This window comes from Orcinus orca, chromosome 18 (genome assembly GCF_937001465.1).
Source record: "Orcinus orca chromosome 18, mOrcOrc1.1, whole genome shotgun sequence".
NCBI lineage: Eukaryota > Metazoa > Chordata > Mammalia > Artiodactyla > Delphinidae > Orcinus > Orcinus orca.
The window spans coordinates 742,894-764,848 of record NC_064576.1 but is presented as its reverse complement, the minus strand read 5'-3'; the positions used below and the strand labels follow the sequence as shown (position 1 = coordinate 764,848).

The 21,955-nt window shown below is 52.5% G+C and overlaps 1 protein-coding gene and 1 pseudogene across 1 annotated transcript; both read left to right on the top strand.

Moving 5' to 3' along the window:
* The first annotated feature begins 98 nt into the window (after nt 1-98).
* Nucleotides 99-21,783, top strand: F10 (coagulation factor X). Its single transcript, XM_004273669.4, has 8 exons — nt 99-3,112; nt 4,928-5,088; nt 13,562-13,586; nt 14,563-14,676; nt 15,986-16,117; nt 17,986-18,227; nt 20,183-20,300; nt 21,099-21,783. Exons 1-8 carry the CDS (start codon nt 3,043-3,045, stop codon nt 21,677-21,679), a joined length of 1,443 nt encoding a protein of 480 aa, XP_004273717.1. The 5' UTR covers nt 99-3,042; the 3' UTR covers nt 21,680-21,783.
* On the top strand, nt 5,415-8,865 carry LOC117202767 (lysine--tRNA ligase-like; annotated as a pseudogene).
* Nucleotides 21,784-21,955: the final 172 nt, after the last annotated feature.

Here is a 21,955-nt window from a genome sequence, read left to right as displayed (position 1 = left end):
GGGGCGGGGGAGGGGGAAGCGGAAACAGAGACAGAGAGACAGAGAGGGAGACAGGGAGACTGACAGAGAGAGACTGAGGGATGGAGAGACAGAGAGAAACCTGAGGGAGATTCTGAGCAGCTGGAGAGAAAGAGAGACTGAGTGTCAAAGAGGCAGAAGGGGGGGGAGGGTAACGACAGAAAGTGGCACACTGGGCAGAGCACGCGGGGGCTGGGTGCGCCAGGCCAGCAGCAGGGGCGCGAGTGTCCACCCCCGGTGACGTGTCCACCCGTGGTGACGGTGCCACTTCCCCACACATTCGCCTCTCACTCAAGCGTTTCATCTTCATTGCAGATAAACTGTTAGCATCCGCCACTCACTGTGCTGAATATCCTTCCGGATCTTTTCTTTTCTTTTTATAAATTTATTTATTTTTGGCTGCATTGGGTCTTCGTTGCTGCGCGCAGGCTTTCTCTAGTTGAGGCGAGCGGGCGCGACTCCTCCTTGCGGTGCGTGGGCTTCTCACTGCGGTGGCTTCTCTTGTTGCAGAGCATGGGCTCTAGGCGCACGAGCTTCAGTAGTTGCGGCACGTGGGCTGTTGTTGTGGCTCACGGGCTCTAGAGTGCAGGCTCAGTAGTTGTGGCACACCGGCTCAGTAGTTGTGGCTCACAGGCTCTAGAGCGCAGGCTCAGTAGTTGTGGCGCACGGGCTTAGCTGCTCCGTGGCATGTGGGATCTTCCCGGACCAGGGCTCGAACCCATGTCCCCTGCACTGGCAGGCGGATTCTTAACCATTGCGCCACCAGGGAAGTCCCCAGATCTTTTCTAAGTGTGCGAACTTTACGGTAACACGCGACCTCATGCTCTGCACACCTGCTCCCCCACTGACAGCAAGCAGCTGAGCCTCCTCCAAGCCCCCGGTGGCTGCCTGCCCTCCCCGAACTGTCCAGAGGCATTTCACGGAGACCCTCATGTTTATCTCTGAGCAGGTCTCCTTCACAATCGCCAGCTTCACTAAAGTGAACCTTGCATGAGGCTGTTTCCAAACACAACAGCCCTCATGGATTTGGAGGCTATAGTCCCCAACCCTGAGGACTGGGTGTCTCTTCCAGCTGAGGCCCCAGCAGATGACCCCTGCCTGGGGACCAGCAGGGATGTTCCAAAAATGCAGGTTCCCAGGTCCTGCCCAGCTCAGTGGGATAGGGGTGAGGCCCCTTGACCTACCTTCTTATCGAGTCCCTCAGGTGATGGGCACACAGGCCTCATGTTGGGAAGAATGAGGAACCAGGGACCAGGGAGGGGAGCGCCTGACCCCACCTGAACCCAGCCAGGCGGGCAAGGCCACCGCGGCGGGCGCCCACCTCCTCAGGACTCGCCCGTCCCAGCCTGGGACGCCGTGCTTAAAGTGCCAGACGTGCTCCGGCGGACAGTCCGGCCTGTTGAGTAACCAGGGCTCCGCAAGCCTGGCCACGTGCTCACCATCTGAGCCTTTACAGAAACACTTTGCTGCCCCATCAGGTGGTGGTTTCTGGGGTTCTCGCCGGGCACACGTCGAGAGCTCCGACCTTGGGCCAGACCTCCTGGGGTGGCTCTGGCCCCCTCAGAGGCACCACCAACCCTCTCTGCCCCTCGTTTCGTCTACAAGATGAGGCCCGCTGCCATGCTTGTCGTGAGGATGAAACTGGTGCAGGTAAAATGAGGCACTGGGAGGACAGGCCACCTGGCCAAGGCCAGGAAAGCCGATATGCAAATGTCCAGGTGCCCCCAGCTCACAGCTCAGGCTGCAGACACTCGAGGAATTCTGCAACCAAAATGCCTGAGGTCTCCGGAGGCCCTGAGCCCAGTGGGCCTCTTGTTTCTTCCTGGAAATGAAAACTGGCTGGACTCCTCTTCCTGGGAAGAAAAGGGGATGTGGGGTTCAAGGGGCCAAGCCAGGAGCCCACTCAGACCCACAGGGGTTCAGCAGGTCGTGGGTGGGCTGCTGGCTCTGCCCTGCTTTCCCCGGCCTCACTGCTGTGGTGGGCGCAGTGCCAGGCCAGCCGCAGTGCATCACCCGCATGGACCATCTCCCCTCGCCAGGCGCGGGGAATCCAGTCTCGCCCCACACGTCCAGCAGTGCGGAGACAGGGCAGCACAGAGATCAGGCGAGCCAGGCCCAGGGACCAGGCTCTGCACATCACACTGACCACCCTGCGAAAGACCAGCCTGGCCTGGGCGCCCAGCAGGAGCGTTCTGGGACATCACCTATTCGTTCAGTCCACTGGTGTTTACTGACCACCTACTGTGTGCCAGACACCCCTCTCCATGCTGGACAGAGCAGCGAACAAGCCAAGCGACCAGGGTGTCATATGTGGGAAGCATCAGGTGTGCTCGGCGCGTGGAACACAGCACAAGCCCCTCATCTCCCAGCACAAGCACCCCACCAGCAGTTCCCAGGCCTCTTCCTCCAGAGCGTGGACTCTGCTGCAGAGCCCCCGTCAGCTGAGAAGCTCCGGCCATGTCCCACACCTGCCACTCCAGGGAGGGGAGGTTCCTGGCTGGCAGATCGGCCCAGGGGCCCGTGTGGTACGCACACCTCCCACCCAGCGTGGGCAGAACGCCCCGGGTCCTAACCCCGCATCCACCACACACGGCCATGGACTAACGCTCCACCTCTCTCTAAACCTGTCCTAGAGAAAAGATGGGCAAATGATACTTGGCTTTTATCGTGGTTGTGAGAACAAAAACAGAGCTAACATAAATGTCTGAAAACTATACAGTGACGTTTTTTTCTCTCTCAGAACAAAGAGCTCCTGTGCCCACAGCAGGCCCCCCGGACACGGTTCCTGACAAGGACAAGGTTGGGCCAGGACCTCCCCACGCCACACAGGCCAGGGTGACCATGCCCTCAGTGCGGTCGCCCGCCCCTACCCTCCCCCCGCCTCCCCTGCCACCGGGCAGGCCCAGGCTCCAATCAGGAGGCTGAGATAAACAGCAGGACACCCAGCCACCCTCCAGCCAGGGGGAGTGAACCTTGCTCCAGAGGCCTGTCACGGCGGGGACGAGTGCTGTCCTCGGCCACACCATGGCGGGCGGGCTGGGCCTCTTCCTTCTCGGCGCCTCCCTGGCTGGCCTCCTGCTGCCGGGGGCAAGTGGTAAGTGCCCCTCACCCTGCAGACTGCAGGGGTGGCCCTGGGGAGGAGGAGGGTGAGGGGTCAGGGCGATGCCCCGGAACTTCCACAGTGTGGAGAGTGGGTGCCCATCCCCCGTGGGAGGCTGGCACGAGAGCCTGGCGGGGTGGTTCCAGCCAGGCGTATCTTAGGGCCAGGTGTGCCTCCCTGTGGGTGGAGAGTCAGACAGCAGATCACGGATCACAAAGACAGAAACATGGGCAGAGAAGGAGGGAGAGAGACAGAGACAGAGAGGGAGGGAGATGGAGGGAGGGGGAGGGGGGCAGTGGCAGAGACAGAGAGAAGCCCCCTTCCTCTGCCGGAGCAAACTGCGAGCACACAGGCTAGGGGGTCACAGGCAGAGAGGAGCTTCCATGGCAGGGAAGAGGATGACAGCCAGTGCCACCACCCACAGGCTGGCTCCGCCAGGGGGCTCTAGGCTTTCTGGGACTCCAGACCTGTCCAAGAGAGGAAGCCAGAAAGGACAGAGCAGAGTGGAGGCAGCCCCGGGGGCCTGTCTGCATGTTTGCACTCTGGGTGACGTGGAAGTTCAGGGGCCCAGGCGCGTGGGAGAAGGAAAGGGTGAAAAGTGAGAAAGAGAAACAAACCAAACAGGACGGGGGGGGGGGGACCAGGTAGGGGAAGGAGGGAGGGGAGGAATGGGTGTGTGGCTTGTATTTCAAAGCAAGCGCTCCCTGGAGGAGCAGATGTTTGGAGTAATGGAGGATGGGCCCACACAGAACAAACGTGGGCCTGGCCTTGCCGGGAAAACACAGGTGTCACTAAAAGAAATGGGGAATTTGGAAGGGAAAGTAATTTGAGGTAGGATCGAGTGCACACTCGGAGTTCTAGACACTCTTTAAAACAACTCTAAGAAGGAGGTATCTAGTTCCCACTTGCCAATATTCAGCAGTAGGTGACCAAGATGCATTTGCCACTCAAGACAGTTCGATTCCGCAGCCCTGTTTTTTAGTTTCGGACATGGGGAGTCTGGAGCTCTGATGTGAGGGCAGACATCCATCGCTGTGAGAGAGCTGAAAACACAGAGCTCACGATGGAAGTTGGGACTAGAAACACCAACTTGGAGAGTCATCTTCCTTATGGTGAGACTCTCAAATCCCCAGCAGAAAAGAGGCAGAGAGCAGGGCAGAGTGCCAAGAAAAGGACCTGAGGGCCTCCCACAGCACAGTGAAAAGGGGAAGAGGAGTGGGTGAGACCGGGGAGACCCAGGCAGCTCGGAAGGGACTACTGAGGGGAGAGGGGAGAGATCCCTGATGGGGGAGATCTCTGAGCCAGCACACTTGAACTGGCAGGTCAATTTAGTGGGCTTTTTTTTTTTAATGAAACAGGACAGAAGTAGAAAATTTTGTCGCAAGTACTATTTTGTAGAAAATAATAGTAAGCACTATTTCTTGAAACTTTTGTTTTACTCTTGTGTACGTGTGTCCTGGGACTTGAAACAAATCATACTTCTAATTGTAGATCGTGCAAAACCGTGTCACCTCCCCACCTAACGCAGAGCTGAGACCTTGAAGGGTGGGGAGGGGGCGCGGAGGGGAACAGCTGAGCCACAGAACGGAGTGGAGGGCCGGGGGAGGCAAGAGGCACCGAAGGGCGAGTTCCAGAAGGAGGGCTCGGGTCTCAGCGCGGGGCCGGGTGTGCGCGTGCAGGACAGGGCAGGTCAGTGGTGGGCGCGCAGGCCCAGGGCAGGCGTCTGACCCGTCACTCGCGGGGGCGGGGGTGGCCCGGGGACGGGACCGCATGTGGGCGAGCACGTGACAGCCGCGTTCCCCACCACAGTGTTCCTGCCCCGGGACCAGGCCCACAGCGTCCTGCAGAGAGTCCGCAGGGCCAACTCGTTTTGGGAGGAGGTGAAGAAGGGAAACCTGGAAAGGGAGTGCCTAGAGGAGGCCTGCTCGTATGAGGAGGCCCGCGAGGTCTTCGAAGACACGGAGAAGACGGTAAGGGGCGGCGCGGCCAGGACGCACTTACAGGGCTGCGGGGGCTTCTGAAGCGCTGTCAGGTCCACCTTAAAACTCAAAATGTTTATCTAAGAACGCGCTGTCGGCCTCGGCAGTGCACAAGGACCCCAGGCCCCGGCTTTTCGCCCAGACACTCAGCCGCCGCCATGCCCGCCAACGGGTTCTGGTCCTGAGACCGCAGGGTGGGTCGGTGCGCAGGCGCAGGACGAACGCGGCGTCGAGGCCCCGTTCCGTGCCTGCGCGGCGGCGGCGGCGGCGGCGGCGGCGGCGGCGGCGGCGGCGGCGGCGGCGCGAAAGCACCCGCCCCTCCCCCGGAAGAGGTGGGGCCTCCGATGCTGCCCCGGAAGTCTCTGAGGTCCGTTAGCCACCTCGCGTCGTGCTGTTGTGTGGCGTTTTGCGTCAGGCCGTGGGGCGGCTTGGCTGCGGTGCAGGGGCCGAGGTGGAGGTGGACGGCCGCGAGCCAAAACTGAGCAACCGAGAGCTGAAGACGCCTGAAGGCTGAGGAGAAAGTGGCGGAGAAGGAGGCCAAGCAGGAGCCCACGAGAGACAGCCTGGCCGCAGATGGCGGACCTGTCCACACCTCGGACAGCGGGCCCATCCACACCACAGGCCCGCAGTGGAGCGTCCAGCGGAGTCTGGGCCCTGGGGGACCCGCGCCACACAGGCTCGTGTAGACTCCCGCCTGCTCGCGGCAGCCTGGACGCCCCCGGCCTGGCTCACCTTAAAGGTGGCAGAAGAGCTGTGCCCTTGGAGGACAGGTCCAGTTGCAAGTCATGGCTGAGTGGCGAAGTGTTAAGTCGGAAGAAGAACTTACTCAAGTCTATAGCAGACTGCCTTGTGGAGTCCAGAGAAGCCTGGGAAAACCGAGGAGCAGAGCCGAGAGTCCCTCAGCTCCACAGACTCGCATTACTGTCTTCTTGCTTCCATGGGCACCTCATCCCCCTTTGGCCGAAAGGTGAGGAAAGGCGGTATCATCGGAGATTCTCACTCCAGCCAGAGTGACTTTGTGAGGAAGAAGTGTATCCCACACGCCAAGATGATCACGTGTAGAATAAGTTTCTTGGAAGAGTTGGGGTTCCTAGATGAACTTCCCATGCTGAATGCCGCCTCACGGGGAGCTGTGACCAAGCTTTCCATCACCTAGCACGGCAACTTGGACATGAACCACGTGTAAGAACTGCTGCAGAACTCCAACTGTAAGATGCTGGTAGTTGGTGGCATTGACTGCATTTGTGATGTCGGATGCCAGTTCCAGACGGTTTGACTCGAACTCACCACTCGTGAGTTTTACCTGGCCGATTATGATCTCGTGAAATCATGGATAGCGTATCAGGGATGCTGAACATGTTACGGGCAGTTACAAGACCACCCACCATCCAGTCAGCCCAGCAGGCCAAACCCATGAGATGGACTCCACCCCACCCTTCTGGAGAATAAGCACAATAGAAGGGCTCAAGAAAAACCTGGGAGTGAAGCTGCCGGAAACTAACCTCTTCAGAACAGAAGAGACCGAAAAAATTATTGATCACATCTGTGTCGCAAAAACTGCTGAATGTCCTCCGCCTCAGACCACAGGTAGACTCCTTGCTGAGCTTGTCAGAGTCCCTGAAAGTGGCTTGCAGCAGCGACCCACTCATCGGTGATCGCCCACAGATAACGGCCAGACAGACTGCTCTGGGTCTCACTGAGCAGGTTGAGTTACTTGTCATGAGGAGGGAAGTGTGCAGTGCTTACACTGGTTAAATAGTCCCATACAGCAGCCAGAGGCTTTTAAGCAACAGGCCAGAGCCACCAACGAGGATGATGTTCATAGATGAAAACTTCTGTACCGCCTGGAATCCAGGCTGCCCCCCACCTGGCTGTGGCATGGACATTGGCTGCATCACCGTGTTTCTCACAGCCTACGGTAACATCAAGGAGGTACTTCTGTTTCCTGCCATGAAACCTGAAGGTAAGGAGAATGTGGCAACCACTGATACATTGAAAAGCACAATAGTTGGCACTTCTGTCTAGAAAATAATAATTGGTAAGTTGTATGACTCAGACATCTTTGCATTCCTGCAAAAGGTCAAGGTCTGCAAGGGAATTCTTGTGTTGCTATCCATTTGACTACCATGGTTCATTTCAGCCACCAGAAGAGAGAAGAGGAATTAAGAATTCATTTTTACTCCTTGTTACCAAGTGAACGATTTCTCTCTTTTAAGAAGTTATTCATAATTTCAGGAACTGTTTTTATTTTTAACTGTTCCTTTAATTCACATACACTTAACAGTTTTTTAGATTATAAAAATAATTGTAGTGCCAAGTTCATGTTCTGCCTTTTTCCTCAGCATCATTTCCCAAACACTCTGCCTTACTGCCTTAGAACTACCATACTTATAATTTTAAAGAGCTAAGTTGTTTGTTTGTTTTGGCCATGCTGCACAGCTTGTGGGATCTTACTTCCCCAAACAGGGCTTGAACCCACGCACTCAGCAGTGAAAGTTCAGAGTCCTAACCACCAGACTGCCAGGGAATTCTCTAAATAATTCACGTGTCAAAGAAGAAGTCTCAAGGGAAGCTAGAAAATACTTTCAGGACTTCCCTGGTGGTGCAGTGGTAAAGAATCCACCTTCCAGTGCAGGGGACGTGGGTTCAATCCCTGGTTGGGGAACTAAGGTCCCCATGCTATGGGCCAGCTAAGCCCATGCGCCTCAACTACTGAGCCCACGCGCCTCAACTAGAGAGCCCATGTGCTGTAAACTACAGAGCCCACATGCTCTGGAGCCCGTGTGCCACAACTAGAGAGAGAAAACCCACATGACACAACTAGAGAGAAGCCCGTGCACCGCAACAAAAGATCCCGCGTGCTGTGACAAGGATCCCGCATGCCGCAAGTAAGACCCGACACAGCCAAAAATAAAAATATATATAAATAAATTTTTTGAAAAAAGAAAAGAAAATACTCTCAGCTGAACAAAAATGAATACATAACATACAAAATCTGTGGGATGCAGCTAAACAGTGCTTATCGGGAAATTTATAGCATGAAATGTTTTTATAGGAAAAGAAGTTTTCAAATTGATAATCTAAGCTTCCACCTTAAGACACACACACACAAAAAGGCAAAATAAACCCAAAAGAGGAGAAATCAATAAAAGTGAAGAAATAATTTGAAATAATAGAGAAAATCAGTAAAACTGATAAGATTTAACAAGACTGACAAAAAAGAGCACATGAATTGTATCAGGAATGAAAGAAGAGCTATTACTACAGACTCTGCATATGTTAAAAGGATAATAAGAGAATACTATGAACAACTCCATGCACAAATTTGGATGGAATTTTACAATGGATAAAATGGACCAATTCCTCAAAACCATGAACTATCAAAACATGTAGTACGACAGAGATATCTGCAAATTCAACTTCTTAGTTAAAAACCTTCTGTAAAGGAAATGTCCAGGTCCAGACTGTGTCACTGGTGAGTTTTACCAAACATTTATAGAAGAAATAACACCAATTCTGTGTAATCTCTTCTAGAAACGAAAAGGGAACACTTGTAAGTTTGTTTTCCATCAGCATTACCCTGATGCCAAAACCCACAAAAACAGAAGAAAGAGAAAAAGAGGGAAAGAGGGAGGGAGGAAGGTAGAAAGAAAGAAAGCTATATAACAACATTTCTCATGAACCTCTTATAAATATTCTCAACAAATTATTAGCAAATTGAATAAAGCAATATATGTTAAAAAAAAAAAAAAAAAAAAGAACACACAATGACCAAGTGGGTTTATCTGGGGTACACAAGGCTGGCTCAGTATTTGAAAATCAGTAGTGTAATCCACCAGTTTAAAGAAGAAAAATCCACATAATCATATCAACTGATAGAGAAAAAGCACCCGAAAAGATTCAATATCCATTCATGATAAAAAACCTTTCAGTGATTTCCCTGGTGGTCCAGTGAGTAAGACTCTGTGCTCCCAATGCAGGGGGCAGGGGTTTGATCCCTGGTAGGGTTATGAGATCCTGCACGCATGCTGCAACTAAAAGATCCCGCATGCCGCAACGAAGACCCAGAGCAGCCAAAAATAAATATTTTTAAATAAGTAAATAAAACAATTATTTAAAACAAACCTTTCAGCAAACTACAATTTAAAGGGAACTTCTTCAACATGATAAAGATTATTAACAAGGAACCTACAGCTGACATCGTGGTGAAAACTGAATGCTTGCCCTCTAATACTGGGAAAAAGGCAAGGATGTCCATTTCTAATACACCCAATTCAGCATTGTACTGGAAACCCTAGCCATGAGGAAGGTTTAACAATAAGCCAAGATAAAGAAATAAAACTCCCTATTTGCAAGTAACATGATTATCTACATAGAAAATCCCATGGAATCTGGAAAAAATACTCCTAAAATGTATGTGTCTAGCAAGGTCACAGAATACAAGGTCAGCACACAAATGTTAATTGTATTTCTGTGTAGTAGTAATGTGCAGTTAGAAACAAACAAAAAAATTAATGCCACTTACTGTTGCTCCAAAGAAAAATATCTATGTGTAAATCTAATAAAACGTGCACGACCTGTATGCTGAAATCTGCAAAATGCTAACGAAAGGAAGAGGACCTACATAAATAGACATAGAATGTTCATGGTTTGAAAGACTTAACATATTAAAATATTGACTCTTCCCTATTTGATATATAGATTTAATGCAGTGCCAAACTTCCATCAGATAAAGACAAGTTGATTCAATATTTGTAATATGGAAAAACAAAGGAATTAGAATAGCTAAAACAATTTTGAGAAAGAAGATAAAATTGGAGGAATCACACTGCCTGATTTAAAGACTGTAAATCTACATTAATCACAGAGATAAGGGACTTGCTTGGTGGCGCAGTGGTTAAGAGTCCGCCTGCCAGTGCAGGGGACACAGGTTCAATCCCTGGTCCCAGATGATCCCACATGCCGTGGAGCAACTAAGCCCGTGCACCACAACTACTGAGCCCAAGTGCTGCAACTAGCCTGCGTGCCTAGAGTCCATGCTCCGCAACAAGAGAAGCCACTGCAGTGAGAAGCCCATGCACCTCAACGAAGAGTAGCCCCTGCTCGCCACAACTAGAGAAAGCCCGCGCACAGCAATGAAGACCCAACGCAGCCATAAATAAATAAATAAATAAAATCGTAGCGATACTGATGTGTGCTGTTGGTAAAGAGAGAAACACATAGATCAAAAGAACAGAATAGAAAGTCCATAAATAGACCCATGCAAATATGGCCAGTTGATTTTTTTTTAATATTTATTTATTTAGGCTGTGCCGGGTCTTATTGCAGCACGCGGGATCTTCATTGCCACATGCGGGATCTTTAGTTGCGGTATGCATGCGGGATCTTTAGTTGTGGCATGCATGCGGGATGTAGTTCCCCTACCAGGGATCAAACCTGAGCCCCCTGCATTGGGAGCACAGAGTCTTACCCACTGGACCACTGGGGAAGTCCTTGGCCAATTGATTTTGACAAAGGTGCATAAGCATTTCAATAGAAAAAGAATTCTCTTTTTCAATAAATGGTATTGGAATAATTCTACATCTATATGCAGAAAAAGGTCAGCTTTGACCTAAACTTCACAACTATACAAATATCTCAAAATGGACCATATAGCTCTAAAGATAAAACAGGAAACTTTTAGGAGAAAATTTTCATGACACAAAGTTCAGTTAGGCAAAAATTCTTAGACATGACACCAAAAGCATAATCCATAAAAAGTATATAGATAAATTAGACTTATTCTAAATTTAAAACTTTTGCTCTGTGAAAAACACTAAGAGAATGAAAATACAAGCTATTGACTAAGAAAATATTTGCAAATCACATATCTGCCAAAAGTTTCGTGGTCAGAATATAAAGAACTCTCACAAGTCAACAGAAGAAAATAAACAACCCAATTAAATACAGTGAGCAAAAGATTTGAACAGACACTTCACCAAAGAGGATACATGGATGGCAAATAAGCATGCGAGAAGATATTCAACATTATTAGCCATTACAGAAATACAGATTAAAACCACGATGAGGGACTTCCCTGGTGGTCCAGTGGTTAAGACTCCATGCTTCCACTGCAGGGGGCATGATTTCGATCCCTGGCCAGGGAACTGAGGTCCCACGTGCAGCAAGGTGCGCCCCCCCCCCAAAAAGAACAAAACAAAACACAATGAGATGCCACTACACACCTAGAATAAAAACCAAGTGCTGGTGAAGATGTGGAGCGACCACAGCTCATACACTGCTGTGGGCACGCAAAACGGTACAGCCAGTCTGAAAACCAGTTTGACAGTTTCTTATAAAGTTACCATGTGACTCAGCAATCCCATTCTTGGGTATTTACTGTAGAGAATTGAAGACTTTTTCAACAAAACCTGTACATAAATGTTTATAGCAACTCTATTCATAATTGCCGAAAACTAGAAACAGTACAGATGTCCTTTGTTGGATGAATGGATAAACAGCGTGGTACGCCACACAGTGGAACACTGCTCATCAGTAAAAGAGCACAAACATCAACATGCACAGTAACTCGAAAGAATTTCAGTTTCAGAGGCACTATGCTGAGTGAAGGAAGCTAGTTTCACAAGGTTGTATCACGTATGAGTCCATTTACAGGACATTCTCAAGAAGTCATGACTGTAGTGACGCAGAGCAGACTCGTGCTGGGCATTCGGAGCGGGGGTGGCCAGTGGCTGGCAAGGTTGGAGGAGATGGAGCTGTTCTGCGTCTCGGTTGTGGCGGTGATTATACAAATCTATACATGTGTTGGCTTTTATAGAATTGTACACCAAAAAAAGTTTTACTGTGCGATAAATTTTTAAATAAAAAATTTAAAAGTGTAGTCATTTCTTAGGCCTTCTGTAACAAAGCACCCCAAATTGGGTGTCTTAAAACAACAGAAATTTACTCTCTCACAGTTCTGGAGACCACAAGTCGAAACCAAAGTGTCACCAGGCTTGGTTCCTTCTGGAAGGTCTGAGGGAGGATCTGTTCCATCCTCTCGCCCAGCTTCTGGGGGCGACCAGCAGCCCTTGCTGTTCCTTGGCTGGTAGATACATCACTCCACTCTCTGCCTGCACCTTCACACAGCCTTCTCTCTGTGTGGCCTGTGTGATATTTTATGTCTCTTATAAGGACACTCTCATTGATTGGGGGTCCACTCTAATCCAGTACGAGCTGTTCTCGATCCATAACTTAATTACATCTGCAAAGACCCTCTTTCCATTAAGGTCAGATTCTGAGGTTGCACCTAAGTTGGGGCCGGGGAGTAGGGGAGACACTAATTAACCTACTATAGATAGAAAAAAATTGTTTTAAGACTACGAACATTTCTTTTCAGTGTTACATAGGCTCTTGATGCCCTATTTTAAGCTAATTACCAATTATCTTTTTTTTTAAGTATCATAATGATTATTCTCCAAGCATCTGATCGTGTTTTGAATCTTGACCCAGGTATCTTAATGTAAAACCACTTATTTGATTGGCTTGGGGGTAGCAAATAGAGCAAACCATTTTTGGTACAATTCGTTTCTTGGTAATTAATTTGAAAATAAATTTTCAATATTTAACAAAGTTGTGCAATTAAGATGATCGAGCATGGCATCTGGGAAACATTTTGTAATATTAAATGATTCATGTTAATCTTAAATTGATATACATGTAGCTCTAGATGTAATATGTGTGAAGTATAACACTGATTCTTCATATAAAAGCTTGGATATAGGTATTGATTTAAGAGATAGTAAAAAATTATATGATAATGTTGTGTATGATGAAATTTAAACATTCTGTCTTAGAATTACAATTATTTGTCATTATGAATTTGTTACAGTGTTTGCATGTGATGCATAAAGTGTACAGTTTGCTTCTGAATCTAAGCAATCACTTTAGAGATTTTACTTCAGTTGCTGTTGTCTCAGCACAGTTTCTCCAAACTGAGATTAGTGAAAAACAAACAAATAAAACCTATATAGAAACTTTTGTGGTTCAAGAAAAGTAATCCAATTTCGAATTACTTAACAGTTGAAGCAAATAATGTGAAAATCTTGATTGTGATCATATCGTTAGTGATTTTGCTAGGATGAAAGTTAGAAAAGTACATTTAATATTACAACATGTTTCCCAGATGCCATGTTCAGCTGTGTGAGCAGGCAAGAGAATGGACGCTAGGCCGTATTGGGGTATGATCATTTATTACACAAACATGTATTGTATTAAAAAAAAACATGAATGAAGCCACAGCTTTACAAATGCAGGAGATCTGAAAACATTTCCCTTTCAGGTTGAATAGTTCTAGGGCATTTTGTTCCAGAAAATGACCTCTGTCTGGGAAATAGCCTATTTGCTTGAGTAACTAGATTGTCGCTGTTATTGGTGTAAAATGTCTCTTTTCCATAATGCATTTAAAATTTTTTTTCCCTTTTAGAATGAATTCTGGAATATATACAAAGGTGAGATGTTTTCTGTTTCAGTCTTGAGTGAGAGGGGTTCATCAGGGTATTTAAATCGGGAGAGATTGTATTCAAACTTTGAAGATTTTCCTGAATTTCCTTTCTGCTCCTGTTTAAGTTTTACTTATCTAAGACTTTTCCCCTCTGAGTGTTTCCATAATAGTGATCGTAAAATAGTTTTTTATAGTAGCTTTATACTAATTCTAGTTTTGTTACTTATATACATTTAAATCGGTTCATTCCCATTTGAGGATACCAAATTCCATGATAATTTTTTTAAACCCAAGTATACTAGGTAGAAACAGAACATAAGAGTCTGAAACACTGGGTCCTCTCATAAGGTAACCATCTTGATTTAATGCTTATAGCGTCTAAAATGGTATTTATCATAACTAATGTTTTCATTCTGGTAATAGTATTCAGGTTTCTCAAAATGACAACTGGACCTGTCTCTAAATTGTATTGTACAAATGCCCCAAGAAATGTGAAGTCCCACGTTAGTGCTGTACAGGAACTTTTCCTTCTCCTTTACACCCAAACCATTGGAAATAGGAACCATCTTGTCGATGCCCAGCCCAGAAACAAGTGTCGAGCAATCACTTATCCTCCCTCCTTCCAGCTGACCCCATGTGGTCACCAGCACAGGGCTCCGCTCCGTGATGGAAAAAAGTTGTCAGTGATTGTAAAAACATGGTCAGAGGTCTCAGCAAAAATTGGAAAACTCAGTCAGCAATCCAGCTAGATAGAGGCCTCACGTGCACGTAGCCACAAAGCTGGGGGGGGGGGGGTGGGGGTGGCGGGGGGGGGGGCAGTGGTAACGAAGTCCAGACAGGACAGCTTGTTTACAGGAAAACAGGAAGAATCCCAGGTTCATTCAAGTTAGCTGAGAACTGGGCGCCAGAATCAACCAGCAAAATCGTTTCCACGATGAGGGGAATTGCCTGCAAGCTGTGGTTTCCAAATGTTTTATGCGCAGATGGTGACCAGTGTGAAAGCCGTCCTTGCCTGAATCAGGGCATATGTAAAGATGGCCTCGGGGAATACACATGCACCTGTTTGGAAGGATTTGAAGGCCAAAACTGTGAATTACGTGAGTTCCTCTTCTTGGTGGACCTTCAGGTCAGAGCCCCCTGCCGAGGCCAGGTGGGAATGCGGAAAGAAGCTAGAGGCCCAGGGAAACCGTCTCCGGTCACGTGGGCTTCAGCCTGTGCTCCGTGAGGCTGTGCCGCTGCAGGCAGTGGAACACGAGTCAGAGTCCCCAGTGTGGAGGACGGGATACCGGGCACTCCTCTGCCCCTCTGAGGAGTGGCTGTGGAACGAACGTTCCCGAAGGGTGGGGCCCCTTCACCTGGAAACGAGAACCGACGTTTCTTTCCTCGGAGGAGGATGTTTCTCCTGCTTGTCAGGATCCTGGAAATTCGTGCGAATGTCAGTGCTGAATGATCGGGATTGTCCAATTATATAACATTATTATATAAACATTTGGTACAATTAATTCTGCATGGAAAAATCACTGAGTTTTCCTAATACAGTGATTAACTTTTAATAAAAATTAGGTTAGAATTAGGCCAGTTTCTCCCTGAGGAGAAAAATTCAAGCTTTTTTAATTTCTTAATCTTTAATCTTCAGAGCATGCTTTTCGATTGGATACTTCTGAGTGTTCCCCAGTGGGAGTATCAGTCGTGCACCCTTCCATCCACCGTCCAGAGCAGCTTCCCCAAATACCGTTCTGCTGACGCTGGGGCTGTCAGGAATGTTTTCTAAAATTTCTTTAATGTTTGCCCCGTAACTAGTCTTTCATCAAAACCCAGTGGCGAAATGTAAAGTCAGCTGCCAGGCGGCATGACTGATGAGTCTGGGGTCTGATGTCCGGTGCACGTTGTCCCTGCGCCCGGCGCCTCGCGGGACCTGGACAGCTCTCCTGGGGGCTGGGTGGTCTCCACCCCTTTACAAGGGACGCGACAGGCCGTGGGGTTTAAATAACGTGCCCAAATCACACAGCTGGAGACCGACGGCCAACTGGGAGCCGGCCTGAGTCCGGGACGTGGCTACCACCCCTCCTTCCCGCCGCACGGGAGCCAGACCCCCGTCTGGGGATGGACCCCAGGTGCTTTATGCCACGGGGGACTGAGGCCTCAGAGTGGACGCCGTGGTCTACTCTCGGCTCGGCCTGAGCTCCCACCTCGCTGGCCAGCGCCGCCACGCCCTTCTTAGGGCTGAACTTGAGACCCTCCAGCCTCCAGGCCTTCCCTGGGCTTGTGTGGGCTCCCTGGCCCCCGGGGCCCCACGTGGGCGGGGGAGGGGCCTGCCCGGGGCGCCGGCTGGTGGGCACCGTGGCACCGGCGAGTGACGGCACGTCCCGGGCGGGCCGCACCCTCAGCTTCCCGGCTCTTCCGCAGCCACGCGTGAGCTCTGCAGCCTGGACAACGGGGGCTGCGACCAGTTCTGCAGGGAGGAGCGGAGCGCGGTGCTGTGCTCGTGCGCCAGCGGGTACGACCTGGGCGACGACGGCAAGTCCTGCGTCTCCGCAGGTAGGAGGGGCGCAGGCTGGGCTCCCGGTGGGGCTCGTGGTTTGGAGACAGACCCACTGTTTCTGTGAACCGCCTGAGAAACGGGCCAGTGCTGTCAGCTCTCCTGGGGGCACGTGGAGCGTGAGGGTAACGCGTGGAGGTCTCTTTGCCCAGTGCCCGGCTCGCAGCGAATCCCAAGTGGCCACTTTGCAGCTGCCACGATGGTGTCCCCGTCCCTCTCGGAAGGGTGGGGGCTTGGGAGGCTGGAGTTTCAAGGGCCGGAGCCGTGGGCCGGCCGAGGAGCCGGGGAGGGGGTGCAGGGGCCAGAAGGGGAACCCAGGGCCCTCCAGCACCGTTTTGGGTTGTGTGGGTCCCGATGTTAACAGAAGATTTTTTCCGTGATAAAAGCCAGATGCCATGCATCTGGCCCAGAAGCTCACGGAGGGCTGAGTGAGGGCCTGGGTTCTGGGGGTCCTGGTGGTGGGAGAGACCCCATCTCACACCCCATGGGGAGTCCTGCCTGACTGGGACTCCTCTGCTGTGGGGCGGGGGCCGGCCGTGCCCCTCTCAACTCGGGCTCCTTCTTGGGGTGACCCCAGCTCCTCCTCCAGCAGGCCCCAGCTGGCCCGCAGCCTTGGCATTACCTGGGGTGGTGAGGAATGCAGAGTCCCGGGCCCACTGTAGAGGTGGGCATATTCCAGGGCAGTGGCAATTGTGTAAAATTAAATCTCTCAACAGGTAGAGGACAGTGAGATTTACATTTCTATTGGTAATGAGATTTTTTTTTTTTTTTTTTTTTTTGCGGTACACGGGCCTCTCACTGCTGTGGCCTCTCCTGTTGCGGAGCACAGGCTCCGGACGCGCAGGCTCAGCGGCCATGGCTCACGGGCCCAGCTGCTCCGCGGCATGTGGGATCTTCCCGGACCGGGGTACAAACCCGTGTCCCCTGCATTGGCAGGCGGACTCTCAACCACTGTGCCACCAGGGAAGCCCCCCAAAAATATTTTAATTGAAGTCGTTGCTTGACATGCTTGCAAAATTTTTTTAATTCCAGGAATAATTACAGATCAATTTAAAATAAAGTTTGATGTTTGAAAATAAAATCAGGTAAACTACTTCCTGGTGCAGAAAGTTCTGTTCTAAGTCATGGACGAGCTGATGCAGAACTTCAAGGGGGCAGTGATCACAAATGTTAAGGCAGAGGCGGCTGGCGTGGGAAGAGCTCTCCTCCGCGAGCGAGCGAGCACACTCCCAGTGCACCCGCGGGCCCTGCGGGGCAAGTTCCACCAGGAACACACACGGGGGACGGCCTCAGATGTGCGGCCGCCAGCTCCCCTGCCTCTGTTCTGCTTCGCCCCCGCTCTGCCTCGGTTGCCTAGTTGGTAAGGATACGAAAGGGCGCTTTTTGGTCTTTCCTGGCCCCTCCCTTGCTTGGCGCTTGTAAGGGTCGCTGTCGTCCTTCAGCTGTCCCTGACAAAGCTCCGCCTGCCGCTCGTCCTGCCCAGAACACTTCTTTCTCTTCAGCGTTTCATTAGGAAATGTTTCCAACACACAGCGGGGCTAAGAGAAATTTGGGGCTTGAGCGCCCCAGCGCCCCTGTCTGCCATCCTGGTCTCCACGTACCAGTCGTGTCCCCCGCAGCCCCACGGTCCTCCGTCCAGCCACAGCCACCCGACTTCCACAGGCGTCCCAGTAGACACAGAGCCCCTTACATGCGTCTGCACGCTGGCCGGCCAGAGGTCAGGGCTCCCACCCGCAGCCCAGCCCTAGCAGGATACAGGGCGCCCCACTCCCCCAGGGCCCGCTTCTCGGGCTCCTCCTCGGAGTGGCCTGCGTGGGCCCTGCAGGGAGGCCTCCGCGAGGCTGAGGCCCGACTGCCCTTCTTCCAGAGCCCTTCCCCTGCGGGAAGCTCACCCCGGGACGCGGCAGGCGGTCGGCCACCCACGGCAGCGGGGAGACCCCCGAAGCAGGCGTGCCGGAGCAGTACGACCGCGGAGACCTGGGCCCCACCGAGAGCTCCCTCCACCTGCTGGGCCTCAACGGGACAGAGCCAAGCCCCAAGGAGGACGAGCGCCACCTGGTCCGGATAGTGGGCGGGAGGGACTGTGAAGACGGGGAGTGCCCCTGGCAGGTAACTGCGCGCAGCTCAGCGGCCGGTGAGCTGGGTGGGGGCTGCCCCGCCGGGCGCCCGGCCCACGCGGGCCCGCAGCAGACTTGAGTGGGCGGCGGCGGAAGGAGCCGAGGTCGAAGAGGCCGGGCCTCTGCCCTCTCTGCCCGGCCCCCCTCCCGCCCAGGCAGAGAAGGGGCTCCAGCTCGGCGGCAGCAGGCGGAGGGCGGCTCCCCTGAGGCCTCTGCTTGCTCTTTGGTTCGACAGGAGGCAGAAAGAGTTGCTCTCCCTGTTTCATTTCTAATTTGGTAGATTTTTTTTACCCAAACACCCAAGTCCTAATGAGGCAGACGGTACCTTAGCAAAAAGTATATCCATCTGTTTTCAAAGGTAAAAACTCACTCTTTGGTTGTTGATTTGGACTAAAGTTGCCAGACTTAGCAAATGAAAACACAGGTTTCCACTTAAATTTGAATTTCAGATAAACAATAAATAAGTTTTAATGTGAGTATGTCCCAAATATCACACGGGACACACACTGAAAATGATTTGCTATTTACTTGAGTCAGATTTAACTGGGGGCCTACCCAGAACCCTCACTTGGCCTTTAAGTGTCCAAAGCCAAAATGCCTTCTCCTGCAAGTAATATTCCCAGAGCTGCCGACAACCCTTAGGAATGACGTCAGCTGGCCCCACCGGCTACAAGGCAGGTGTGCGTTTATCTGAATTATCACGAGCCTGAGCAAGGACACGCCAAAACCTAGTCACCATCCACGGAGAGTGTGTCACGGGTCAGGGCTGCCTGGGTGTTGTGCGTGTGGGTCTGAAAGCGCCAGGGCCTCTTCTCTCACGTGTGGCATCACGACCTAGGAAGGGAGGTGAGCCCCCCGCAAATCCCCACAATTCAAGTTGCTGCGTGAGAGGGCCAGGAATGTGGTACCCGTGGAGCATGTGAATTCCCACTGGGAAAGGAGGGCGGCTCCCCACAGGGCGGGGGCGGACACGGGGCTCTGAGAGGGGCTCGCACGGGGCTCTCCGGGGAGCGGACAGGGAGAGCCTCACGGGAGGGTCCCCAGACTTGGCCAGTTGCCTCATGTCCGTCTCCAGGAAGGACGGTCAGTGTCCCAAGTCTTAGGAAGACTGACCCTCCTCACTTGTCCCACAAGTGAGGTTATGAGTTGATAGATTATGCAAAAACAAAAACAAAATATCACGACTTCATGCCAGTCATGAACGTCCTCCAAAGTTCTTTTAGAACTTGACATTGTTGAGAGTTTCATTAACCTGCCCCCTCTCAACCCATGGCTGTTGCTTAGCGAGTCCCCAGAGAAGGGAAAGCAGAAAACGCTCTCTCGGCATCTGCCGGCCCAGCCCTTTGGGGAGAAGGAAAATAGGGGAAGGGTCTGTGCTCTCACTCGCCCAGTCAGCACCCCATCCCGGTGGAGTGTTCCCCGCCCCACGTCCTGTCAGGAGCAGCCATGTGGATCCCAGGAACCGGCCTTGAATGGTAGCACCCGCAGCCGCGGGAGGGGGTCCAGACGGTGGAAGCGTCCCCAGGCCCAGCGTAGCAAGTGTCTCGTCCAGAGCCTGGTGTCTGCCTGGTCTGGGGCCTAATTCACACCAGAGACAACAGACAGCAGTTCTTCTGCACATAGAGCTGCTGAGGGGCCTTCCGGAGCCGGGAAATACAGACGGGTAGGGGCTGGATCTGGGTGGGGAGAAGCCCCTCAGCCGTAGCGCTGGGCCCTCGGCAGGGCCGTGGGGTCCACGGTGGGCCCGCTCCAAGAACGGGCGGTGCTGGGCAGCACGGCCCCTGGGGGTGGGCGTGGGGCTGTGCTGGCCTGGTCCTCGTTCCAGCTCGAAGACCCCACGAGTCCTCCCGGGGGGCAGGCCCGCTGTGGTGGGGAGACAGGGAGGAGGCTTGGGCTAACGGTCTCAAAGTCAGGCTCCACCTGGCACCTCTGGCCCTCCCGTCGCAGGCTCTGCTCGTCAATGAGGAGAACGAGGGCTTCTGCGGGGGCACCATCCTGAGCGAGTTCTGCGTCCTCACCGCAGCCCACTGTCTTCTGCAGGCTAAGCGGTTCACGGTGAGGGTAGGTGAGTGCCGCTCACACCGTGCGGGGCCCCCGGGTTTCAGAGGCACTAGGACTGACAGGCTGGCCGGAAAAGCTAGTTCAAACACTGAGGTCCTGAGGGGGAGAGGGAGGCCGGGGGACGAGGGGCGCCCCTGCCCCCTGCACGCAGGGTCCGCCGTGCCCTCTCCTCCGGGAAGTCCCCCAGAGCCCCCAGCCGTCTGAGCAGCCGCCACCACTGCCCCACATTTGCATCTGGGGGACTATTTCCTAACGTCCCCCTTCTCACCACACCCTAGAGCTGCTCCATGACAATCCAGGGCGAGCCACGTGCCCGAGCCACGGCTGCAATGTCTAGCTTCCTAGTTACCTTACGTCGTCTAGTTTTAAAGTCCACAGGTGATACTCATTTCGGTAACACCCCCTCATTACCCAGTATAGCCAAAGTGGTGTCAGTTTGACCTGTAATTGGCTTGTAAAGTCCTCTTGAGGTATTTTGAGTTAGTTTTTCATTCTGAGATTTGGCACTCATGGCACATGTGGGTTCTGCTCAGTGCCCACTTGGCCCCGTGGCTGGGGGCAGGTCCAGCAGGCCTGACCCGGTGCCCAGCCCCACCCGCGGGCAGACCAGGGGAGGGTGGCCGCTGCCCCCGGCGGGGAAGCCGTAGGCTGTCACACTGGCCTCGCTCTAGTCGCCTGTATTTCACATTTCCTAGTGACCACGTGCCAATCTCTAAGCAGAAAAAAAGCGGGACTGCTTTAAAGCGTCAGTGACGTGCAGGGCCTGGCGGCCCCCAGCTGACGGCCACGTCCCCGTCCGCAGGCGACCGGGACACGGAGAAGGAGGAGGGCAACGAGATGGCACACGAGGTGGAGGTGACGGTGAAGCACAGCCGGTTCGTCAAGGAGACTTACGACTTCGACATCGCGGTGCTGCGGCTCAAGACGCCCATCAAGTTCCGCAGGAACGTGGCGCCCGCCTGCCTGCCGGAGAAGGACTGGGCCGAGGCCACGCTGCTGACCCAGAAGACGGGCGTCGTCAGTGGCTTCGGGCGCACGCACGAGCGGGGCCGCCTGTCGTCCACGCTCAAGATGCTGGAGGTGCCCTACGTGGACAGGACCACCTGCAAGCTGTCCAGCAGCTTCACCATCACCTCCAACATGTTCTGCGCCGGCTACGATGCGCAGCCCGAGGACGCCTGCCAGGGCGACAGCGGTGGCCCCCACGTCACCCGCTTCAGGGACACCTACTTCATCACTGGCATCGTCAGCTGGGGCGAAGGGTGCGCGCGGAAGGGGAAGTACGGCGTCTACACCAAGGTCACCAACTTCCTCAAGTGGATTGACAAGTCCATGAAAGCCGGGCTGGGGACAGGGGACAGGGGGGAGCCGCGCCCCCAGTGAAGCCCCCCACTGCCCCTCGCAGCCCCTGCCTCTCCCTCGTCTCAGCACCGGGGCTCTGAGCCGGCCTCCCTCCCTGCCGTGATTAGAGCTGGGTTGATTCCTTATCCTGCTTCTGTTTTTGCTCCACCGAAGTGGGAAATGAAGGTCCATTTGGAACCTGGGACCCTGCCTTCCCGTCGCCAGCTGGGAGGTTTCAGGATTCGGGAAGTGCTACCCACATAGGATGGGCCAGGGCTCCCAGACCAAGTCTTAAAACTGAGGGGCCTTTTCTGTTCA